The following is a 22795-nucleotide window of genomic DNA, read 5'->3' as shown; positions in this document are numbered from 1 at the left end:
TGCGAGAGCAGCCAGAGGATCTCAGACGTGTGGAAAGAAGTGCTGGCACAAACACATGACGGCAGGACTGGATGCTGCTTTTTGTTTCTTATGTAGGAGACGAAAACAAGGAGGACGTTTTTGTTCTTGCGTGACATTATTCGTCAACAAAAACACACATTGGCACATGTGTTTTTAGAACATTGTATCGCCTCGTCGTCGTCTCGTCTTAGTCAAGAGAAAAGGGCTCGTTGATGAACATATTTCGTCTCGTCTGATAAAATGAACACTCTGTGAGCAGGTCGTTTGTTTGTTTTAAAGGCAGCTAACTCAGCCACAGTGCTGCTTCCTGCAGACTTTGAATGTCCCTCCTAAAAACAGTCAAACTGCATTTACGTTTTAATCACTTAGCTGACGCTTTTATCCAAAAAGTGACTAACAGGGAGCAATTTGGGGTCCAAGGACACTTTCAGAATCAGAAATACTTCATTAAATAGATATTAGATAGATGTACTTGTACGCTGCAGGTCGTTTGTTTGTTTTAAAGGCAGCTAACTCAGCCACAGTGCTGCTTCCTGCAGACTCTGAATGTACAGGGTTCCCACGGGTGCTTGAATTCCTTGAAAATGCTTGAATTTCAATTCAGTGTTTTCAAGGTTGTGAAAATGCTTGAATTTTTTTGTGAAGTCTATCTCAATAAACCAAAGAGAAAACAAAAATGTTTCCTAAGCGGCTTGATCCGATGCCTTTACATGCAGAACTCAGTTATCATACTCGAGGAATAACCGTAGACTACTATCGACACCTGTTAGTTGTACTGTTAAGTGAAATGATTCTGAGTTTTTTTGCTTTCACTGGGGCAGTCAGACAACTAGTTCTGAAAAATACATAGTTGTATTTTTTTGATTGACTGATCAAATCTATTGTCCTTCTGTAAATATGAATCAGTTTTGTTAAACAATTGAAATTGACATTCCCTGCTCGGGGGAAAGTTGTATTAATTCAATAGTGGATATGTGGTTGCACGCAATTTCTTTTTTTTCGTGTTTTCGTAAAGTTAATTTGAATTCTTTAAACATGTCAGTCCTTCACCAGTTCACACTTTATTTCAACACGTAGCTTGACGCTTAAATAGACAGATGATGTGATCTTCAGCATGGAGATCCCACACTCAGCCATACATATAAAATAAACAGACTGCCAACATGCTGGCCGAAACATGTAGGCGGATTTTTACATTACATTCCAGTAAATCATGAGTGTCTCTTGTCTGTATTTTGTCTTCCTGGGGCTGGTACAAAGCAAAGCATACTGGTTGATCATCAAGCAGCACTAACATGTATCTTGTTAATGGACAGGGATTGGGTCTGTGTGATGGTCCTTGCTGTGAAAGGTTTCCACACACTGAAAAGAAATTACTCGTCTGCTGATAGACATACTTTAGCCCCATTTGTCACTGTTATTGCGCTATGGTAGTTACACAATACACCGCTCACAAGCTGAGAATACAAGCCAATGCACAATTAGTTAAAAATCAAAACAGTCAATCTACCACCATATGAAATAATGCTAATTAGACCCATATTATTATGCCATACAGTGGCACCGCTGCGCTTCCCATGACCATCATGGCAAACACAACTAGTAGGCTACCTATTTAAATGTGCTGGAAAAATGGAAAAACTGGTGCTTGAAAAGTGCTTGAATTTGTTCATGAAAAAGGTGTGGGAACCCTGGAATGTAAATCCTAAAACAAACTGCATCTAAGAAGAAGGCGATATACTTAATTTAGTCTTTTTTCACTGTTTTTTTTATTTACATGCATTTTTAACCCCAAACAAAGGCTCATAGACATGCAAATGTAAAGAGAGATGGAGCCGGCGGAGACGCACCTGAGCGCGTCACAAACAGATTATGTGTGAGTTGCCGGACGGCGGAGTACGCAGTCGTTCCAGAGCGGAGCCGTTCTGCATGCAGTTTATTTTTAGGGGTTAGATGTTTCCTCCTCCACCACACCTGATTCAAATGAGTGGCTCGTCATCAAGCTCTGCAGTGGCCTGATAACGAGCCACTTATTGAATCAGGTGTGTTGGAGCAGGAAACATCTAAAACAGGGGTCTCTGTTTCAACAAAAACCTGCAGCCACACCGGCCCTTTGTGGAACAGTTTGGAGACCCCTGATCTAAAACATGCAGGGCAGTGTTCCCCGAGGACCAGGGTTGAAAAACACTGGACTGAGCTACTGCCACCCCAGTTTACATTTAGTCATTTAGCCAACGCTTTTATCCAAAAAACAACTCACAGGGAGGCAATTCGGGGTTCAGTATCTTCCCCAAGGACACGGTGACATGCAGACTGGGGAAGCCGGGGATCGAACCACCGATCAGGTTGCGTTCACATGGAATAATGTATATTATTATTACTGTTCATACATGAACTCTTCTCTCCTCTGCAGCCCGGTGCTCCATTTGCAGCCCCTGAAAGGACTTTGTAGGGGGGGGGAAGGAACAGAGAGGAGGGAGCCATGTTTCTGTACAACATCACCCTGCAGCGTGCCACGGGCATCACTCACGCCATCCATGGGAACTTCTCAGGTGAGCTTTCCATTTGTTTCCCCAATTGTTCAAGGAATCTTTATTATCCCAGACGGCAACAACGTGAAGCTGCCAGTTCAGGGGGCGACGTAACATTTGTAGTCTGGGTATATAAAGTATTTAAATCAGTTACTACACACCGTCACCATGTTTTTAAGAGTGAGGCACCCAGACCCAGACTTACTATCAACATCAGAGCTGAAACAATAATATTGTCCACCTGTCACAAAAGATGGATGATTAATAATCTCCCATGACGCTAGATCGTTATTTTAACTTCTGATCATGGGTTTTCATCATGTTGTCGTGTCTTTTCTTTAACTACAATCAACGGATGTAGCACCACCAGGAACTTAACTGAACTTGAACAAAGAGGCCGTGTGTCACAAGCTGAAGGCTGAAAAGAGACTTTTGTGTTTGTGTAGGAACCAAGATGCAGGAGATCGTCGTTTCCAGGGGGAAGATCTTGGAATTATTGCGTCCAGATGCCAACACAGGAAAGGTGCACACGCTGCTCACGGTGGAGGTGTTCGGCATCGTCAGGTCCCTGATGGCCTTCAGACTCACCGGAGGAACCAAAGGTACGTAGCTGAGGGCGAACTCATCGCTGTCACCCTCGATCTATGTGTCGCTTTTGTTTGTTTTTGTCTTCATACGTGTTCCCGTGTGTTTGTAGACTACATCGTCGTCGGAAGTGACAGCGGTCGGATTGTCATCCTGGAATATCATCCCTCCAAAAACATGTTTGAGAAGATCCACCAGGAGACGTTTGGGAAGAGCGGCTGCCGGCGCATCGTCCCCGGACAGTTCCTGGCCGTCGATCCAAAAGGCAGAGCTGTTATGATAGGTACGACTTTAAACTATATCCAAGCATCAAACAGGGGAGCTGGCGTGCCTCCAGATCAGAGAGCAATGGACGGCTTTGTTTATTAAAATGACACAACCATACGTTGAATGAAATGTTCTGGATGCTCTTTCAGGAGCCATCGAGAAGCAGAAGCTGGTTTACATTCTGAACAGAGACGCAGCCGCCAGACTGACCATCTCGTCTCCGCTGGAAGCCCACAAAGCCAACACGCTGGTCTACCACGTGGTGGGAGTCGACGTCGGCTTTGAAAATCCCATGTTCGCCTGCCTCGAAATGGACTACGAGGTAAACTCGCGGAAAGCTCACAGTTCAGACGACTGTAGATGTGATGAGTTTGTCATGTCTCTTCTCTGACGATCGCTGGAGAAAGATTGAACACCTCTGATCTCAGCCATACGCGTCTTTTATGACAGCACAGCCTGTAGTTTGTCTTGTTATCCAGCAGAGGGAGCTCCACCAAAGCTCTGAGAAGAAGTGTTTTGTGAACAGTCATAGATTCATTTTGAAAACGTCTTGACTCCCGCATGTCCATATTTGCTCTCTCCAGGAAGCCGACAACGACCCCACGGGAGAAGCCGCCGCCAACACGCAGCAGACGCTCACCTTTTACGAGCTGGACCTCGGCTTGAATCACGTGGTTCGCAAATACAGCGAGGCTCTGGAAGAGCACGGCAACTTCCTCATCACCGGTAAGCGTTCGGGGCACGTGCGGTCGCACACGTCGGGGGATGAAAAGAATAGTTGTGACCGAGACGAGGGCGCTTTGTCAGAGTACATCGAGGACGTTCAACCAGAAGGAGCTCTAGGATCCGTGACTTTACACAGACGTGTTGTAGATGTGATGAGTTTGTCATGTCTCTTCTCTGACGAACTCTGGAGAAAGATTTAACACCTCTGATCTCAGCACCACCTCAATAATTCACATTCTCGAGCATGTTGAAGTAGTAAAGAGAAACCTCGTCTTGCTTTTTCTCTCCAATTAACATAATACCTGCTAATTGCTCCTCTCCGTCTAGTTCCTGGTGGTTCAGACGGACCCAGCGGAGTTCTGATCTGCTCCGAAAACTACATCACATACAAGAACTTTGGAGACCAGCCTGACATCCGCTGCCCCATCCCACGACGCAGGGTGAGTCCTTAATGCTGAATATCTTTGACTGCAGCTTCCCACAATGTGACCGTGACCTCGAGTGGAACTTTTTTTTTTTCATCCAGTGCTATTATTCTTGTTTATTTGGAAGCGTCGTCATAAGTCATTACACCCACTGCATGCCCGGGTTAGGGATTCTTATTCTGTTCGTCTGTCCCGTCCCACAGAACGACCTGGACGACCCGGAGCGCGGCATGATATTTGTCTGCTCAGCCACCCACAAGACCAAGTCCATGTTCTTCTTCCTGGCCCAGACCGAGCAGGGAGACATCTTCAAGGTTACCCTGGAAACGGACGAAGAAATGGTGAGCGCAGAAAAAACAAAAGGGGGCGGGGGGAGATCGAATGAATCGTACAGTGTCTCTCTCTCGTAACACCCGCCTCTAATGAGAAGCAGAGAAAAGCAATAAATCAATCACTCGCGAGCGGTCGATGATTGATTATTCTGTGGATTGATTTGCCAGCTGTGTGTCTGAGCTCATAAATGTGTGTGTTGTCTCTCAGGTCACAGAAATCAGGCTGAAATACTTTGATACGATCCCCGTGGCAACAGCCATGTGTGTCCTGAAGACTGGCTTCTTGTTTGTGTCTTCAGAGTTTGGAAACCAGTGAGTCATTTGTTTTTATTTCACCTTTTTTAAAACCTCGAATTCGTCTTTTTATGGTTTTAATTTCTTTATTTCTCAAAGCTCGTGCTCACGTTGATCTACCTTCTTGTTTCCACTAGCTACCTTTACCAGATCGCCCACTTGGGCGACGATGACGAGGAGCCGGAGTTCTCCTCTGCGATGCCCCTGGAGGAAGGAGACACCTTCTTCTTCCAACCCCGGCCCCTCAAGAACCTTGTCCTGGTGGACGAACAGGAGAACTTATCTCCCATCATGTCCTGTCAGGTCCGTGTGTGTGTGTGTGTTTGTGTGCGCTTCCTGTATCGACGTCGTTTAAAAAGTTGCGTTGCTCATGCTTTGTCTTGTTTTCAACAGATTGCCGATTTGGCCAACGAGGATACACCACAGCTGTACGTCGCCTGTGGACGAGGACCCCGGTCTACTCTGAGGGTCCTTAGACATGGATTGGAGGTACACACTGTCACACACACACCGCTGGCTGAAAAGTGATGAGTTTGTTCATGTCTCTTCTCTGAATAAAAGCTGAAGAGTCTTTTAAATCACTCTGATTTCAGTTCAGACACACCATGACTCTTCTAAACATGACACCAAACCATCGCTGACTGTTTGCTCTCACTCTACAGCTTGTGACAACAAACAGTCAGATAGCACGATTAGATGATCTTGTGTGGCATCTTTAGTCCTGAGTTCTTCCTGTGATGGAGACTCCTTCCAGTATTTACTCCTTCAGTAATAAAACAGTCTGCTGTGTCGTCGTAACCCACCTTTGTCCTTCCTTCCTTCTCATTCGTCTCTTTTTAGGTGTCAGAGATGGCTGTGTCCGAGCTGCCCGGTAACCCCAACGCTGTGTGGACGGTACGCAGACACGTGGAAGGTAACGAGGTTTCCTCCTTCATCAGCTTACAGTGACAGATAGGAGTTCCAGTTCCTCTGTCTATAAACCTCAACAGCATCGTACATTTTTAAACACGTATAGCTTTAGTTGTTGTTTAGTCTGCGTCTACCAGGCGGAGGATTAATAACCGCTCGAGATCGACCTTCGATGTTGATGTCGAAGTGTCTTTGCTGCAGTGCACCAGGCCGTTTATTGTTGGCATGGTAGTCGTGCATGTGTATGGCAGGAAAGTGCGGCTATACCCAGCGTGGAGACTTATAAACTGTGGAGGTAAGATGTTGGGCTAATCGTACTCGAGACAAACTTACCGTGGGCTGCTGCTCTGTCCCTGGGGATGAGACGCTGCGTGTATATAGGTCTTTGGAGGAGAGAGTATAGGCGTCTGACTAATTATCTAAATATGTTTATTCATGTATTTTTATCTTTTCCTAGGGTGACATGAGCTCGTTTGTATTTTCTTTGGTCGTTTATGTGAATGAGACAATCCTAGTAATAGTTTAATATGTTTAGTCATGCGACTAATTAGATTGGTATAAAAAGTCAGTTGTTGAGAGTTGTGGAGTTTCTTGTGTACAGTGTGAATTAACACACTGTTCGTCGCCACCTAGACGAGTGTTTTCCTTGTCAGTTTGCCTCCAGTACGCTCGGGCAGCCGACACACAGATAAAGTGTCGCGTGCAGCCGTCAGTCAGTCTGAGAAACGTCAGGTGGACAAAGCACGGTAATATATGTCACAGATTCAGTGCTACCTGTGACACTGACGGACGAAACGTCGACTGTGTGTAACATCTCCTCTGTTGTGACGAACCTTTTTGCTGGGAGACGTTAACGTCGGTTTATCAGGCGACGGCGCAGGAAGGAGAGAGTCAGGTGGGAAAGGGTAACTCCTCCCAGAAGCATTTAATCAGCCTCTCTGGTTTAAAGCGAAAGACGTGCAGTCATGTCGGATTTCAGGCGTGCTGTGATAAACAGACACAGACCTGATCTGGTGAAGGTTACCTAACTGTGACAGCCCATCACTCCGTGTGATCTAAGGAAGATCGTGTGTGCAGCTCATGAAACATCTGGTCCGAGGCCACAGATCATCAATGTTGACCTTGCAGCCAAGTGTTTTTTTTATTTTTTATGTTTTAATATGAACTGTGAACTCGGTGAACCGTTGCACTCGTAACACGGCCATCAAGATTCGGCCGTGTTGGTTTACAACGTTTGCTCGTATCATCTCTTCTCTCTGTGGAGCGATTTGATCGACACACTCTTCAAAGTTTCAAAGTGAAGGAAATGAGTGTGTTATTTCAGCCTTGGACTTTTTTTTTGTGGGTGTGTGTGGCTCAAAATGAGACAAAGCCCAACCGTGACCTGCTGAATATCTGTATTTATTTATTTATTAAACTGGAATAGGGTTAAACACGTAAGGTCTAAAGCGGATGTGTAAGACATCTGGGGAAACACGTTAATTATCTAGAACCAGGTCCTGCTGTGTTACTGTTTTTATTCCCACCCAACCCAACACGTCTGTCCATACAGGTGCTCTTTGCTCATTCATTTCTTCTAATCAGAACGCTTTTTTTTTTTTTTCTCTCTCTCGTCTTGTTGTCACCAGATGAATTTGACGCCTACATCATCGTGTCTTTCGTGAACGCCACCCTGGTCCTCTCCATCGGGGAGACTGTAGAGGAAGTGACAGATTCTGGATTTCTGGGAACGACGCCTACCCTCTCCTGCTCGCTGCTCGGCGAAGACGCACTCGTACAGGTGAGCGTTCGTACTTCCGAATCCTTCCATCGTCACCTCGCTGGAAACGAGTAAATATTAAATTCTTTCCTATGCAGGTGTACCCAGACGGTATCCGCCACATCCGAGCAGACAAGCGTGTGAATGAGTGGAAGACTCCCGGCAAGAAAACCATCGTCCGCTGCGCTGTGAACCAGAGGCAGGTCGTTATCGCGCTCACCGGAGGGGAGCTGGTCTACTTTGAGATGGACCCGGTAAGAAAGTTTTTTATTTTGCCTTTTTAAGGTCCGGTTTTAGTTTCGACTTCGTCACAGGTCTCTGAAGGATTTCAGGGTGTAACTACTCAAAGTTCATTCTCATTTTGTAGCATTGAATTTTCTATCAGCAGAATATTATTGACACTGTCACATCACAGTTATTACCTCCCGTAATCTTTATCTCTTGTTCTGTAGTCCGGCCAGCTGAACGAGTACACCGAGCGGAAGGAGATGTCTGCAGACGTGGTCTGTATGAGCCTGGCTAACGTCCCGCCTGGTGAGCAGCGTTCGCGATTCCTGGCCGTGGGACTGGTCGACAACACCGTCCGAATCATCTCCCTGGACCCTTCGGTACGAACGTTGTAATGTGATAACACAACATCTGGATTGAAGCCATGTTTGTTATGTTTTTTCAGTGGTTGACATGAATCTCCTCTAGCCACAAAAAACCAACATCTTGGTTAAAATAATCGCACCCTGTCCGATGAGAAACGCTTGAGGCAACATGATCTTTGACGCCTCACGTTTCTTGCCCCTAAGGACCCCGACTAAAGCAGTCTTTACTCATTTTAGGGTCACACCGGGGTCCTATCAATTGCTTTTTGCGATCGTGGGCGATTGCTCGGACCCCAGAGGGTTAAGCAGACCATTCAGACGTCCTTTATGGTGAAATGGTCTTAAACCTTCTGAATCTCATCGTGTACAGGACTGCCTGCAGCCGCTCAGTATGCAGGCCCTCCCCGCCCAGCCGGAGAGTCTGTGCATCGTCGAGATGGGAGGGGTGGAGAAACAGGACGAACTCGGAGAAAAGGGAACCATCGGCTTCCTCTACCTCAACATCGGGCTTCAGGTATTCTTTCTCGGACGCCAGAACAATCCCAGAAAAAAAAAAAGAAACTGCTTTATTCCATTTATTTATGTACAATAAGTCAATATTCTAAGAATCTGCAACAACCCTAACCTAAATTTAGTTTTCTAGTACTCTTCTTTCGAGTAATGTGTGTGTGTTGTGATCTTCTTTCTCAGAACGGTGTGCTGCTCAGGACGGTGCTGGACCCGGTTACCGGTGACCTGTCGGATACCAGAACACGATACCTGGGCTCACGGCCCGTCAAACTCTTCAGAGTCAGGATGCAGGGACAGGAAGCTGTACGTGACTCAAAACATTTCCATCAAACGGACTCTATGAATTTGTCGTTTTTAAGAGAATCACGAGATGAATCCTAAATGTTCGGCGTCTCCTCTCCCTGGCAGGTGCTGGCGATGTCCAGTCGCTCCTGGCTCAGCTACTCGTACCAGTCTCGCTTCCATTTGACCCCCCTGTCATACGAGACCCTGGAGTACGCCTCTGGCTTTGCCTCCGAGCAATGTCCTGAAGGCATAGTCGCCATTTCCACTAACACACTGAGGTATGGACACATGCACACAGCAGCAGTTTGACATGTTCCAGCTGCCTCATTAATCAAGTTAATGGTGAGGAGTTCTGGAAGTCTGGGAAATGTTTTGTTGTGCAGCCACTTAACTACATGTCTGCTGTTTCTTAAGAAAATGTGCATGACTGTCAGGGTTACGTTGTAATTACGCTCCTCTGCAACCAATAAATCTGTCTGAAACCGACCGAATGTTTAAGTTTGATCGCTCACAGTCGAGACTTTAAGAAGCAGGTCGAAGTCGAGCGGTTGCTCTCAGTCTCTTTGCGATATGACGTAAATAAAAGATGAATTAAAAATAAACTCGTGGTATGTTATGAATGCACCACGTTGGCATAATCTAGTGTTTTATTTTGTGGTCCGACAAATGTAATTGAGTGGGAACAGACAGAAGAGCTGAGTGGAGATCTGCTCTGCTGTTTGACTGGAAATGATGTGTAACCTCGTCTTTTCTCTTCTCTTCTCACTATCTATCAGAATCTTGGCTTTGGAGAAGTTAGGAGCCGTCTTCAACCAGGTGGCCTTCCCTCTGCAGTACACTCCCAGGAAATTTGTAATCCACCCGGAGACCAACAACCTCGTTCTGATCGAGACCGACCACAACGCGTACACCGAGGCCACCAAAGCTCAGAGGAAGCAGCAGATGGCCGAGGTATGAAGTTCAATAAGAGGATGGCTGACATGTAGAGAGATAGGGGGAAGATACGCAGCAAAGTGCAACAGGTCAGATCTGGGGTTTTCCAGCTTTATTGATCTCCTGTCCACACACAAAAAAAAACACAAACACACCAAAAGACGACACAAACGCAGGATGAGGGGTCAGGTCTCAGGAGTTTAGAGTGCAGAGACCACCCGGGTCGAGCAGCAAGGTCGTCTTTTTGACATCCCAGTAATTTGAAGTCTAGGCTTGATTGTAACTTTTGAGTTTCTGTCATGGAGATGGATTGTGTTCAGTCCAGGATAAAGAGATAAGCTTTGGCCCTAGGGTTAGTTTGCTGTTGTTTCGGTTTTTCTTTCACAGATGCAGCGACGCATCGGGTTAGATTTATTTGGATTGTTTTAGAATTTTTAGATTTATGTTCGGACAGATCGGGCTAATTTAGCCGTTGTTAATCTCAACGAGATTACCTGATGAATTCAAGGTTATGTACATATGAATAGATGGTAAATGTGTGGAAACTAATGTTGGCTTTATGTTGCTGTAGCTACAGGAGATTTATGAAAAGTATATCTCGATTTTAGAGTCTGAAATGTGCGTTTGTCATTTTTTGCTACTGGACCAATTAACCAATCTATCAAAATAGTCGCCGAGTGAGTTTTAAAGCTGATTTCCAGCAGGAGTTCCCGTGAAATTCTAGTCAATGTTTCAAACCCGGACCGGATGTATCGTGGTCCGCGTCAGACGCCTCCCAGTCGATAATGCGGTCCTATTTTTTTATGACTTCATCAGATCGCACCCACAAGACTTGAACATGTTTCAGTAACATCACTCTGAAGAAATCCACCTCGTTTCATCCGGCACTGATAGAGCGTGGCTGTTTGTTTACGGCTCGTCACAGTGAACTTGAAGTGAAGAAAGGGAACTGAAGCGCGTAGTAGAACAAGCCGGGATTAGAAAGGGGTCACCGGTATTTGAAAACTCAGATACTCCGTTCTGGAGAACAGGTCTCACATGTGACATTGTGTCATAGCGTTGAACTCTTGAGTGGTGTGCGGCTGGGGGTCGGGGTAAATGAGGCAATACCGTCCAGAGCCTGACCCCGGACTGTTTCCTGTTTATTACGCCTTTCGCACTGATTGACAGTCGGCCTCCAAAACTCCCAGCATCTCAAATTCTGGCCAGGTGGTTTCTGAAGCAACTGACCGCTGCTATAGTGCAATTCTATTTTTGACGCCAGCAGCAGTCAGACACACAAACGGCATAGAGATTTTTCAAAATAAAAGACCCTGCGCAAACTTGTGATCATAAAAACAGCCAAGGCGGAAACACTTTTTAAGTAGCACCTTTTTTAAATATTTAGCAGCACAAAAATCAAGAAACAAGTCTAAGCAAGTTAAATTGTTTCATCTCTAGTTCATCCAGCCCACTAACCAGCTGCCTAAACAATAAAATGGCACGAATGAGGTGGAATCAGGTGAAATGTCAGGTAAACAATTAAACCGAGCCTCCATGAAGACATGACGGTGCACACGCTGTGGTGAGCTTTGGTTCATTTTGTCCCACTGAATGCGTCGTGACGGAGAAAAGATGACTCATGTTCATGAAAAGGCTGCGGTGTCCCCTCAGCTGACCTCCTTTTGTCCTCTTGTTGCCGTTGCAGGAGATGGTGGAAGCTGCCGGCGAGGACGAAAGGGAGCTGGCTGCCGAGATGGCCGCCGCCTTCCTCAACGAGAATCTCCCGGAAGCCATTTTCGGCGCGCCTAAAGCCGGATCGGGACAGTGGGCCTCGCTGGTGCGCCTCGTCAACCCCATACAGGGCTCAACGCTGGACCAGGTGCAGCTGGAGCAGAACGAAGCTGCGTTCAGGTGAGAAGGGTCGTCCCAACAGTTTTGGATCAGAGAAATCTTTCTACATAAGAGGCGAGGTTGAGAACTAACCTAATCGATTTGAGTAAAGGATATTACTCCATCCTTTCTACCAAACTGATCCACACAAAGAGAAACTTCTCAGGGCCAAAAATGTCAGTTCATGACTTCATCAGATCGCACCCACGAGAAAAGAAAGTTGAGTAACATCACTCTGAAGAAATCCACATCGTTTAATCTGATAGAGCGGCCGGCGAGTGAATGAGCGTGGGTGTTTGTTTACGGCTCGTCACAGTGAACTTGAAGTGTTAGGAAATGATTCATAAACAGGAAGGAAGGGAACTGAAGTGCGTAGTAGAACAAGCCGGGATTAGAAAGGGGTCAAGGCTAACTGAGTATTTGAAAATACTCGTTCTGGAGAAGAGGTCTCACATGTGACATTGTGTCATAGCGTTGAACTCTTAGAGTGATGTTGCGGCTGGGGTCGAGGTAAATGAGGTAATACCGTCCAGAGCCTGACCCCAGACTGTTTCCTGTTTATTACGCCTTTCGCACTGATTGACAGTCGGCCTCCAAAACTCCCAGCATCTCAAATTTTGGCCAGGTGGTTTCTGAAGCAACTGCTATAGTGAAATTCTACGGGTTTTTTTATGATTTCCCTTTTTCAATCCAATCCAATCCACTTCATTTATATAGTAGGGGTGTAACGATACACTAATCTCACGATACGGTACGATACACGATATTGAGGTCACGATAACGATACGATACGATATAACGGTATTTCTTAACAGCCTTAAATGAGGAACATATGACCGGAAAAAATGGTCTTTTATTTAAAAGACACAAAATGCAAAACAATGCTGTGCTTTTACCCTATTGTTACAGTTTGTAATGGTTTATAACTGTTTTAACTCTTAAAGGGTGTCATGTATAACTTGACTTTTCTTTCTTTTCAAGAAATTTTACAACTAAACTCAAATTAAATAAATAAATAAAAGTAAATAATCAACTATGAAAAGTCCCAAACTCAAAATGCAAACATGTTGCTAGTGTTAGCTGCGGTGTAGGGTAGGGTTCTCTTACAATGTTTGCAGATTGTTTGCGTCTTGTCAGCCGCCGTTTATATCCACAATTGGGAATCCAAAATGCCGCCACACCGGTGACTTAAATGTGGCGGGGGCGTCTTCTATAGCTATAAATTTGTCCCAATATCGCGCTACAGTTTGCCACCTCCACGACACGTATCGTGACGTTTTTGTATCGCGAAATTTCGTGACACGATATATTGTTACACCCCTATTATATAGCACGATTTTAGCAAACACAGGGTTTCCAAAGTGCTGCACAATACGATAGAACACAATGAATAACAAAATAGAAATACAACAAAACATCAAGTAGATAATAGAAAACAATAACAATAAAATGAATAAAAGGCACTAATAAATAAAAACAGACAAAAATAAATACGTAAATAACAAAATGCATGTATGCACATAAAATCAACCGTCTACATGGTGTTAAAAGCCAAAGAGGAGAGGTGGGTTTTAAGAAGGGTTTTAAAATGAGACAGAAGAGGCCTGTCTCACGTGCAGCGGCAATTCGTTCCATAGTTTCGGGGCTGCAACGGCAAATGCTCGATCCCCTCTGAGCTTAAGTCTAGCTTTAGGGACAGTCAGGAGCAGCTGACCTGAGAGAACGGCTAGGCATGTAGGGGTGCAGCAGCTCAGAGAGGTAGGGTGGGGCAAGGCCATTCAAGGCCTTAAAAGCAAATAAAAGAACTTTAAAATGAATCCTAAAATGGACAGGCAGCCAGTGGAGTGAAGCTAAAATCGGTGAAATGTGCTCATTTTGTACCAGCTGAAGACGACTAATCGAGGACCCACTAACCCCCCAGATAAAGATAAAGTGCATTGCAGTAATCAAGCCGAGTGGTCACAAAGGCGTGGATTCAAAGTGTCTCAAAGTGCTGTCTCTGAAGGACTGGTTTTATTTTTGTCAGCTGCCTTAACTGAAAAAAGCTGGACTTCACCACAGCTTTAATCTGGCTGTCAAATTTAAGATCAGCGTCCACTTTTACCCCCAGATTTTTAACAATTGGGACGCGATAATGTGCTAAGGGACCCAGATCAACTATTTATGTTATGCAATGATTGATTTGCAAGACCGAAAAGTTGTTTAAGGATGTCTGAATATCATCTCTGGGTTAAATAAACTCTTAATCGTCTATATTTGAAGCTTTACTTCAACTTTTAGACCATAGATTTCAGCATATTTATTGATCAACGGTCTATAAGTCTAAGCAATAATAAAGAGTTTCTGTTTTGTCTCTGCACAAACATCCGTGCCTCACATCTCTTTCCTTCTTTTCCCGGGTTTGATATTTTTCAGCGTTGCAGTGTGTCGCTTCCCCAACACAGGAGACGATTGGTACGTCCTGGTGGGCGTCGCCAGAGACATGATTCTCAACCCCAGATCGGTGGGCGGCGGCTTCATCTACACCTATCGGCTCGTCTGCGGAGGCGAGAAGTTGGAGTTTGTGCACAAGGTGGGTTCATATTTAGGTCGCTGACTGCTTAAGCTGCCTTTTTTCTGGTGATTTTATTTATATTTATGTGCCTGGAGTTGACGTATAGCAGCCAACAAAAGGAGAACACACATTTATCGACTGCGGGTATCATGAGAAAAGAAAAGCCGCTCTTCGGTGCAGTGGTGATGTTCTTCTTTTTGCCGATTTGAGATCACACCAGTTAATTTGGGACAGAGGCTGTTGAATGTCTGTGAAAGCAGCGAATGTGTGTTAGCAGGTCACGGTTTGAGACTGATGCTAAGATTGGAGGGAAGGGAAGGGAAGGAAGGAAGGTGGAGAGGGGGGAAGGCAGGACAGCCTCCAGTAAAGCTTTAATGACACCAAACGCAGATGCTACTGCTCCTGGCGCCAAGCACCGCTCCCCGGGCAATTCCCCAAGAAATCCGAGCAGGGTGGAGGCCATCGGGGTGAATCAGCCCACATGCGCTTGTTACCTGATGTGGATTGACAAGGGAAGTGAGTCATGAGTGTTAGCCATTTCATTTCACGCTGGGAGGAATTTCCCAACCACGTAACCAGATCAGATATTTTCAATGAGTCTGTCTGGTCAAAACAAAACTCGACCTGATACATACACTTGGTATGGATGCCCAGATGGAAGATATAAGGCAACTGTCATGGTAACACAAAGGTTCGTATAGTTTTGTATGCACGCTATAAACATCGACATTGCCGGTAGACCCCGTGATGACTTGCAGTCCGGACATATTCAACAAATACGCACTGATGTGGAGTATGATAATGTAGCCTGAAGCCCCAGATGTGACTGATGTTTACTGCAGTTGTCGTCATGACCGTTGTGTGTTATTTTCATTACTGCATGTGTTTAATTGTGTCAAATCCGCTTGATCTGAGTTGAGATGTGAAAATAAACCCAGCGAAGCAGTTTTAGGGGTTTCGATCCCTCGAGAGCCGAAAAATGCTCCCAGTGTCAGACTTTATAATTTAATGCTCTTCAGAGACGACTCAGAACATTTGCAGTGGTCAAACGAGGTCTAAAAGTTATTGTCGCAGACAGCAAGAATGTCTTCTTCACAGTTTTAAGTCTAGACATCAGAAGTTGATGCAGCGGTCCGTAAATCGTCCGGTCGGGAGTTGTAAAGCACGAGCTGCACTGAAACTGATGTGTTTCACAGACACACCTTATCTCCATTACAGTTTAGTTAGTTAATGACTTGCTGCTGCGCATCTGTGTCTCTCTATCACAGGTTCCACTGCTACTGTAATCATTTTATCATTCAGTCAATCGGTCTGTCCGTCCTGGGAGAGGGATCCCTCCTCTGTGGCTCTTCCTGAGCTTTCTTCCACCTTTGTTCCCTGTTGAAAAGTTTTTTTGTGGGCAAGTTTTTCCTCACTCGAACCCTGGGTCTATTGTAAAGCCCTCCGAGGCAAATGTACTTTGTGACTTCGGGCTATATACAAATTAGATTAGATTTGATACCGTCCTCTCCGGGTTAAAGTTGCGTGGCGGGATTTATGTTGAGGGCTTCGGGATTTGGCAGAACGATTAGATAACATTAAGGAAAAACCGAGTAAACGGGCTTCTCTGCTCATCGGTATTGAACACTTGCAGGAAAAGGTGGAACATCACAAGATGCTCTTTGTGAACGTCCAGGCAAATCTTTGACTTGTGACCCAAGACTACTGTAATCTTGTTTGACAAGACAGAATTCAAACCTTTTAAAGATAAACCTATTTCCCAAAATGTTGTTGCCCTATGACGTGTATAAAAAAAGATTATCTCTGACGACTTGAGAAACTCCAGCAAGTCAAAAGTCCAGTTTCACCTATAGTTTCTGATTTGTATCGCTTAAAGAGAAGGACACACCGGGAAATAATCTGATTGTAAGATTTAAGTCGATCGGCATGGTTTCCTGTCACAGGGTTTGATAAAGTGATTATCTTTTTGTGGGTGCAACGAGAAGGACGTGATTATTTTTATAAGAATGCCGTGTTTTATCGGTTAGTCAGCTCCGACATGAAGGACAACAAACCTGAGTGTATAAAACCAACTGCGACAAAGAGCCTTCTTGAATCACAGTTCAGGGAGATCCAGAGCTTACCTTCAACCTCTTAATAAATATAAAATCTGCTGCATCTCATCTTAAATTCTCTGCCTGAAATAATCTGCTTCTGTCCTGCTTGGCAGACCCCCGTAGAGGACGTCCCTCTGGCTATCGCGCCGTTCCAGGGACGAGTCCTGGTGGGAGTCGGGAAGCTGCTGAGGATCTATGACCTGGGAAAGAAGAAGCTGCTTCGAAAGTGTGAGAACAAGGTGAGGGACTAAATACGAACACGCTGCATGGTTTGAGGGACCTTCTTCTTCTTTAATAGCTCCTATTTCATTAATGCTTCTGTCTGTCTGCTGTCCACCTCCTTAAATAAAATAAAAAAAGCAGCTCTTCACAAAAAGGTGTCCGTCAATCTGAAGAGGGGAAGCATGAGGGTCAAAAAGTCAACTTTCAGGTGTTGTGCAACTAATCGATTGGTCATGGAAAAACCCATTATCTTACTACATAACGAGTTTAGTGTCAGCTATTGACGCTGCAGCTGCCACGGAGACAGACGTGATGTTTTTCACACCTGTAATACCGTGTGAAAAAAATAAAATTATGCAATGTAAGACGAGAGTAGCCCAATAATGGTAGAACACCAAGTCCAGGTGGGTCAATTTAACATGTTCTTGGGTTCTTGAAGCTGGCTGCTGCCACGGATCATAGTACTGCCGCAGAGATATTTTCTGTGTGGCTGTGATATAAATGGATCCCTTGAGGGGGAAAACATTGAAGAAACCTGGTTACGGGTAATTACGGTCAAATAAGGTTTTTAAATCGCAAATCTACCTGTGAGTCCTCTTTAATGAGTTAATGTGATAAGCTAAACTCGGGTACAGTTAAATGCGGTTTACAGGATTAAAGTTGATCTTTAACTTTTTACAAAATAAATGAACAATAATCCACTGTCTGCGCGTAACCTCAGTTTATTTGCGGTCGAATCTCGACCGCCGCTGGTTTTTGTTTTTTTTTCCTGTAAAGACAAAGATGTTTCTGTCTGCCGGTGCAGGACATCAGAGGCCGAAGTGAAGTTCAACTCGGTAATGAGGCTACACCTCTTCCTTTGTAGATTAGATATAATTCTTGAAATGAATCGCAGGAAAAAGGTGCCGTGAGGACAGAAGTGATGATCCCTCTGTCAAAGACGGATGCATGAGCGTGAGAACTTGAGTTTAAGAATGAATAGATATGTCGCTGCCAAAATATACACTTTTTAAAACTTTTTATTTTCTGTTGTGTGTTAGCTGCCGGTGCTGTTAAAGATACCAGTGCCATAAAAAGGCCTCGTTGCTGTACAGCACTTCAACATTGGCTTCATTTCTTTGCCGCTTGATTGCAACAGCTTTTTAAAGACGTGTGACGCTACATCACTTCTCTGCAGCACACACGTTGTCGTGTCTTTAAGTGTACCTAACCGAGTGGACCTTATCGCTCTCCTCTGTAGCACGTTCCCAACCTGGTGACCGGCATCTACACCATTGGCCAGCGTGTGATCGTGTCCGACGTCCAGGAGAGCCTGTTCTGGGTCCGCTACCGACGCAACGAGAACCAGCTCATCATCTTCGCCGACGACACGTATCCGCGATGGGTGACCACGGCCTGCCTGCTCGACTACGACACCATGGCCTCCGCTGACAAGTTCGGCAACATCAGCATCGTAAGGCTGAACAAATCAGAACATGCAGTATATGATGGTTCCCTAAGGCCGTCGAGCTTAAAGAAACGCATGTGCTAATTTCCTGTTTGATAATTTTCAGGTGCGTCTGCCCCCCAACACCAGCGACGATGTGGATGAAGACCCCACAGGAAACAAAGCCTTGTGGGACAGAGGCCTGCTGAACGGAGCATCCCAGAAAGTAAAAATCTTTCTTTCCCTTCCCTTAAATTTCTCCTTGTTTTCTTTTTCAGTCGTTATCTTTTCCACAAAAAAAACCTGTCATCTGTTTTTTTAATTCACTGCTGGAGCCAGCAGGTGTTTCAGAGGCCTTCAGCTGAATATAAGCCTGACAGAACTTGGCAAACTTGTGAAACTAGAAGAGTTTGACCCATAAGCCACAAGATTAGTGCACCGCTGTCGACTCCTCAGCAAAAATTTACTTAAAAGTACGTGCAAAGGCGATTTATTTCAGAATATGTTAAATGTTGGAAAATAGTTTCTGAAAAGGCTTTGAACAATATATTACTGAAATGTGGAGTTAGAGGTTTTTTTTACCAGTTTTCAGTTTCTTGATTTTTGTGGGCGGTCCTTTTAAAGGGTGGCTCGATGACACGCTGAGGCCACCCTGAGCTGGAGAGATAGAGATGAATTCATCTCAGCTCAGAATGTTTCAAAGTTAGTCACGTCATTTTCTGAACTCATCTGACACGTTTCAGTCGCCCCAACAGTCCTGGAGCTGAGAATTCATTGTTGCCTGATTTTGACACCTAATTTCATAAACTTGTCAATATTTTTAATCATTCAAATTTGCCTGGGTGGTCAATAACACTTTGTTTTTTTGGTCTGACAAACTTTAGAACACATATTTATTCTGACTTTACACAAACTTTAAAGTTAAAACATTCACACACCCTGAATGATTCATGCTACGACCACGACTGTCAGTCCTGTGCAGGACTCTGGCCTGATTGACTAATTTGCCTCCTTCGCCGTTCTGACCTCCAACTGCCGACACGCGCAGCCACTACACATACACATACAAACTGCATAACCCCGTCAGCCACAAGTTTAACCTACTACACACACGCACTTGCACAGTGGAAAAAACATACACATTTAAATTATGGTCCAAAAGTGTTTGGGGTAGCAGATGGACTGGGGAAAGTCCCTCCAATTTAGACGTTATGAGTTGGTCCCAGTCGTCTTGGTGACACAGTGTCCGTCAGCTATTTCTGCCTCGCTGCGACATTGATTGAGAATTTTTTTTGGAGTTTGGAAACGTCTGTTTTTAGATGCCCGGATCCGAAATGTATGCCTGTGTGTGTCTGTTCACATCTGTCTGGAGGAATCCAATTATCCGTGCATGGGTCGGCTAATGGCCGTCTTATATTAATCAAATTCAAAGCGGAATGCCTTTAATTTAATGTATCTCCAAAGATGAAGGTCAAGGCGGGGGAGGCGCAGCTGTCCGTCGAGCGAAATGAAAGGGTCGACTGTCTTTAACAAATGTCATGTCACGGCGCGAGAGGATGATTCCTGTCATGTTGTTTCTAACCCGTCTCTCCCGTTTTTGATTCAGCTCAACAAAGTTGCATTGACATCACAAAATTCCCACATTAAACGGTTTAAAACATTGTTAGGGAGGAATGTGGGGAAATGAAAAGTTACACAGCTGAGGTCAAAAGTTAACCGCACAGCGATAAGTTCATACTACAGCGTGCGGTCATACATTTATTGCAGATTTTCTAAAAGATGTGTAGCAACGACTTTCACAAAGAAGACAAAGCACGAGTCCGTCGGCATCATGGTGTCGAATCCCTCGCCTTCTCCCCTGCAGACACGACTCCGAACTCTTTAAGTCGTTTTCTGGTCACAACCCGGCTTAGGTGTTTGGACAGCCAGTCAGGAAGTTCTCCCCTTCCCCGAGGCAACATTAAGCCTGTGCTGACTCGCTCTCCTCGAGTCCTGAACACTCAAACATCTTGTGGGCCTCACATTGAAAGCCGCTGCCGGCCAGATGCGCCGCATTTCAACCTGTAGGGTAAAAAAAAAGTTTGCGCCTCGTTTGTTCTCAAGGAGAGATGAGACGTGATCGCTCTGATGGAGCTGCACCGCTGCAGATGTTGGGAATAGATACAGGTTTGCCACTGATGACTTGTGTATTTATAGATTTTATGTCCAGAGCAACTGAAAACACAGATCGTCTTATTTCTGTGCTCCGTGGTTTATATTGAGTTTCTCAAAGGGCTCGTTTGTTTCCCATCACAGTGGAGCTGCGTTCTGTATTTTAACTCAGCCTCTACTACTTTTTTTTCTCATCCCACTTTGTCCAGGCGGATCGTGAGAGTTTTATAGCTCCCCAGCACGACCCTTGTATACATGCGCATCCCGATTACCATCACCCAGGCTGTCTTCTTTCTGACCTCGGCTCAGTCGCGTACTCTGACGTCTCCTGCCTTCTCGTGTCAGCGTGAGCTTCCTGTCAGAATAATGTGGACGGGTCGCTGCTGGAAAATAGATCAGGCTTCCTCTAGCACTCAAAGTGTGTTTACATTCTCCTGTCACATATGAACATGTGAACCTGAGAATTGAATTGAAATGCCATGAGGTGTCTGCCAGTATATTTTCTATCTACATGTGGAAGGTGTTTAACGATGTGGGTCACACGGAGGTAGTGAAGCGCCCAGAGGACTCGGAAACCAAAGATGGTCATCTTTCCGTCCAGACCAAACGATAACACGCGACACGTCTCTCTCTTCTTTCTTTGTCTCTCCAGGCCGAGGTGGTGGTGAACTACCACGTAGGCGAGACGGTGTTATCTCTCCAGAAAACCACTCTGATCCCCGGAGGGTCGGAGTCCCTGGTCTACACCACTCTGTCCGGAGGCATCGGCATATTGGTCCCGTTCACCTCGCACGAGGTATAGACGGCGTCAACAGTCACTTTGATTGCACGGAATTAGTTTTCTCAACCCCCTTTTGTCTGATTTGTAACTTTTATATTTCTTGTCTGTCCGTTTTTCCGTCCAGGATCACGACTTCTTCCAGCATTTAGAGATGCATATGCGCTCCGAGTTCCCTCCACTGTGCGGCAGAGACCATCTCAGCTTCAGATCGTACTACTTCCCAGTCAAGGTTGGTGTCCGTTGCGCGTTTGTTCGTCTCCGCTGTGCAGCTCAGTAATATGTCCCGAGTCTTTTGTCATTTATTCATGTCGTTCGCCTGCTGCTTTTCTCTCCAGAATGTGATCGACGGAGATCTGTGCGAGCAGTTTAACAGCATGGACCCTCACAAGCAGAAGAGCGTGGCAGAGGAGCTGGACAGAACGCCGCCAGAGGTCTCCAAGAAACTTGAGGACATTCGCACTCGCTACGCCTTCTAAAACCGCACACACACCTTCACGCGTTTCAGATCATGACGCGCACAGATCCTGCTGTGCCGCGTTTTACGGAAAAGGACAGACTGACAGACGCGTGTGGATTTGTTAAATGACTGACTGTGGACAAACACCTTCTCACACGGACAAACCGCAAAACATCGCTCGCCTGTGATTCCCGTACAACGTTCAATTATGACGCTGCAGCAGCATTCAAACGTGCGTAAACATCGGCCCACGCGGCAGTGTCGACTGTAACCTCGTCACCACCTCGCTTCACACCTCGTCTGCTGTTGAATCAGCAGAAACCACACACACACACACACACTCAAACAGCCACACATAACACGGAAACATGACGGCAGCCCTGACTCTGCTCGATTGTGTTCCCACAGTCGCACACGTCAAAGTGTGAACAGAATTCACACGCACTCCGTTGGCTTAAGAGCAACCGCGCGGTTTCGAACCCGAAACATCTGTCGTCTGCGAGCGAGCCAATGCGTTTTATGTCAAATGTAAAACATAAAACATATTTTACCGTCTGTTGTTTAGCGAGAAGGCGTCTCTCACTTAGTTTGTCCTCTTTGATGTCGACATGTTTTTCTATGATTTTTATTTTTTAATGTGTATCGATTTAGAATGATCTTCTGATGCATCAACCATCATGAAGATGGGATGATTAAATATTTCTCAGCCCCTGGTTGCCCACCTGTCTGTCCCGATAACACGTCGGGGCTCATTAAAAGCATATTGCTTACTTGCAAACAGAAGCAGACCTCCAACCCACTCTAAGCCTCAGGCCACAGGGTCAAGAAGCGTTGCCACGCTGTGGGATTAGACGACAGTTGAACTCAGACTAAATAAGTGGGTGGAAGAACACTGAAGGTTTGCACTGGGTGTTGTTCTTCTCAGGCCTGTAAATTCCCAACCTCAGCCACAAGCACAGACATAGCATTCCTCAGCAGTCACTGAATTGTCGGGGTTTGTGGGCTCGGGGGGCAGTGGTCTGTTTTTGTAAATAAAGTTGTTTTTTTGTGTGTGTGCTTTATAATA

At 45.3% G+C, this 22795-nt stretch overlaps 1 protein-coding gene across 2 annotated transcripts in view; it reads left to right on the top strand.

Annotated features, from left to right (window-relative positions):
* sf3b3 (splicing factor 3b, subunit 3) overlaps positions 1–22795 on the top strand; it is a 25564-nt gene extending 2769 nt beyond the window's left edge. The window contains exons 2-27 of one of the 2 annotated variants that reach the window (XM_027272787.1): positions 2435–2573; positions 2999–3154; positions 3250–3420; positions 3554–3726; positions 3989–4130; positions 4458–4570; positions 4759–4896; positions 5096–5199; positions 5319–5484; positions 5575–5670; positions 6022–6094; positions 7719–7870; positions 7948–8103; positions 8302–8457; positions 8813–8956; positions 9133–9255; positions 9361–9515; positions 10014–10188; positions 11858–12063; positions 14458–14614; positions 16806–16931; positions 18155–18367; positions 18468–18566; positions 21144–21287; positions 21397–21501; positions 21608–21748. In XM_027272787.1, coding sequence (XP_027128588.1) covers positions 2504–2573; positions 2999–3154; positions 3250–3420; positions 3554–3726; positions 3989–4130; positions 4458–4570; positions 4759–4896; positions 5096–5199; positions 5319–5484; positions 5575–5670; positions 6022–6094; positions 7719–7870; positions 7948–8103; positions 8302–8457; positions 8813–8956; positions 9133–9255; positions 9361–9515; positions 10014–10188; positions 11858–12063; positions 14458–14614; positions 16806–16931; positions 18155–18367; positions 18468–18566; positions 21144–21287; positions 21397–21501; positions 21608–21748 — 3654 coding nt within the window. In that variant the 5' untranslated portion in view covers positions 2435–2503. Of the gene's footprint in view, positions 1–2434; positions 2574–2998; positions 3155–3249; positions 3421–3553; positions 3727–3988; positions 4131–4457; positions 4571–4758; positions 4897–5095; positions 5200–5318; positions 5485–5574; positions 5671–6021; positions 6095–7718; positions 7871–7947; positions 8104–8301; positions 8458–8812; positions 8957–9132; positions 9256–9360; positions 9516–10013; positions 10189–11857; positions 12064–14457; positions 14615–16805; positions 16932–18154; positions 18368–18467; positions 18567–21143; positions 21288–21396; positions 21502–21607 lie in introns of those variants that run through there. The other variant, XM_027272788.1, reaches the window with a different exon arrangement.

This window comes from Larimichthys crocea, chromosome XXI, assembly GCF_000972845.2.
Source record: "Larimichthys crocea isolate SSNF chromosome XXI, L_crocea_2.0, whole genome shotgun sequence".
Taxonomy (NCBI): Eukaryota; Metazoa; Chordata; class Actinopteri; family Sciaenidae; genus Larimichthys; species Larimichthys crocea.
The sequence above is the reverse complement of the archived record's forward strand: the minus strand, read 5'-3'. Positions and strand labels throughout refer to the sequence as shown.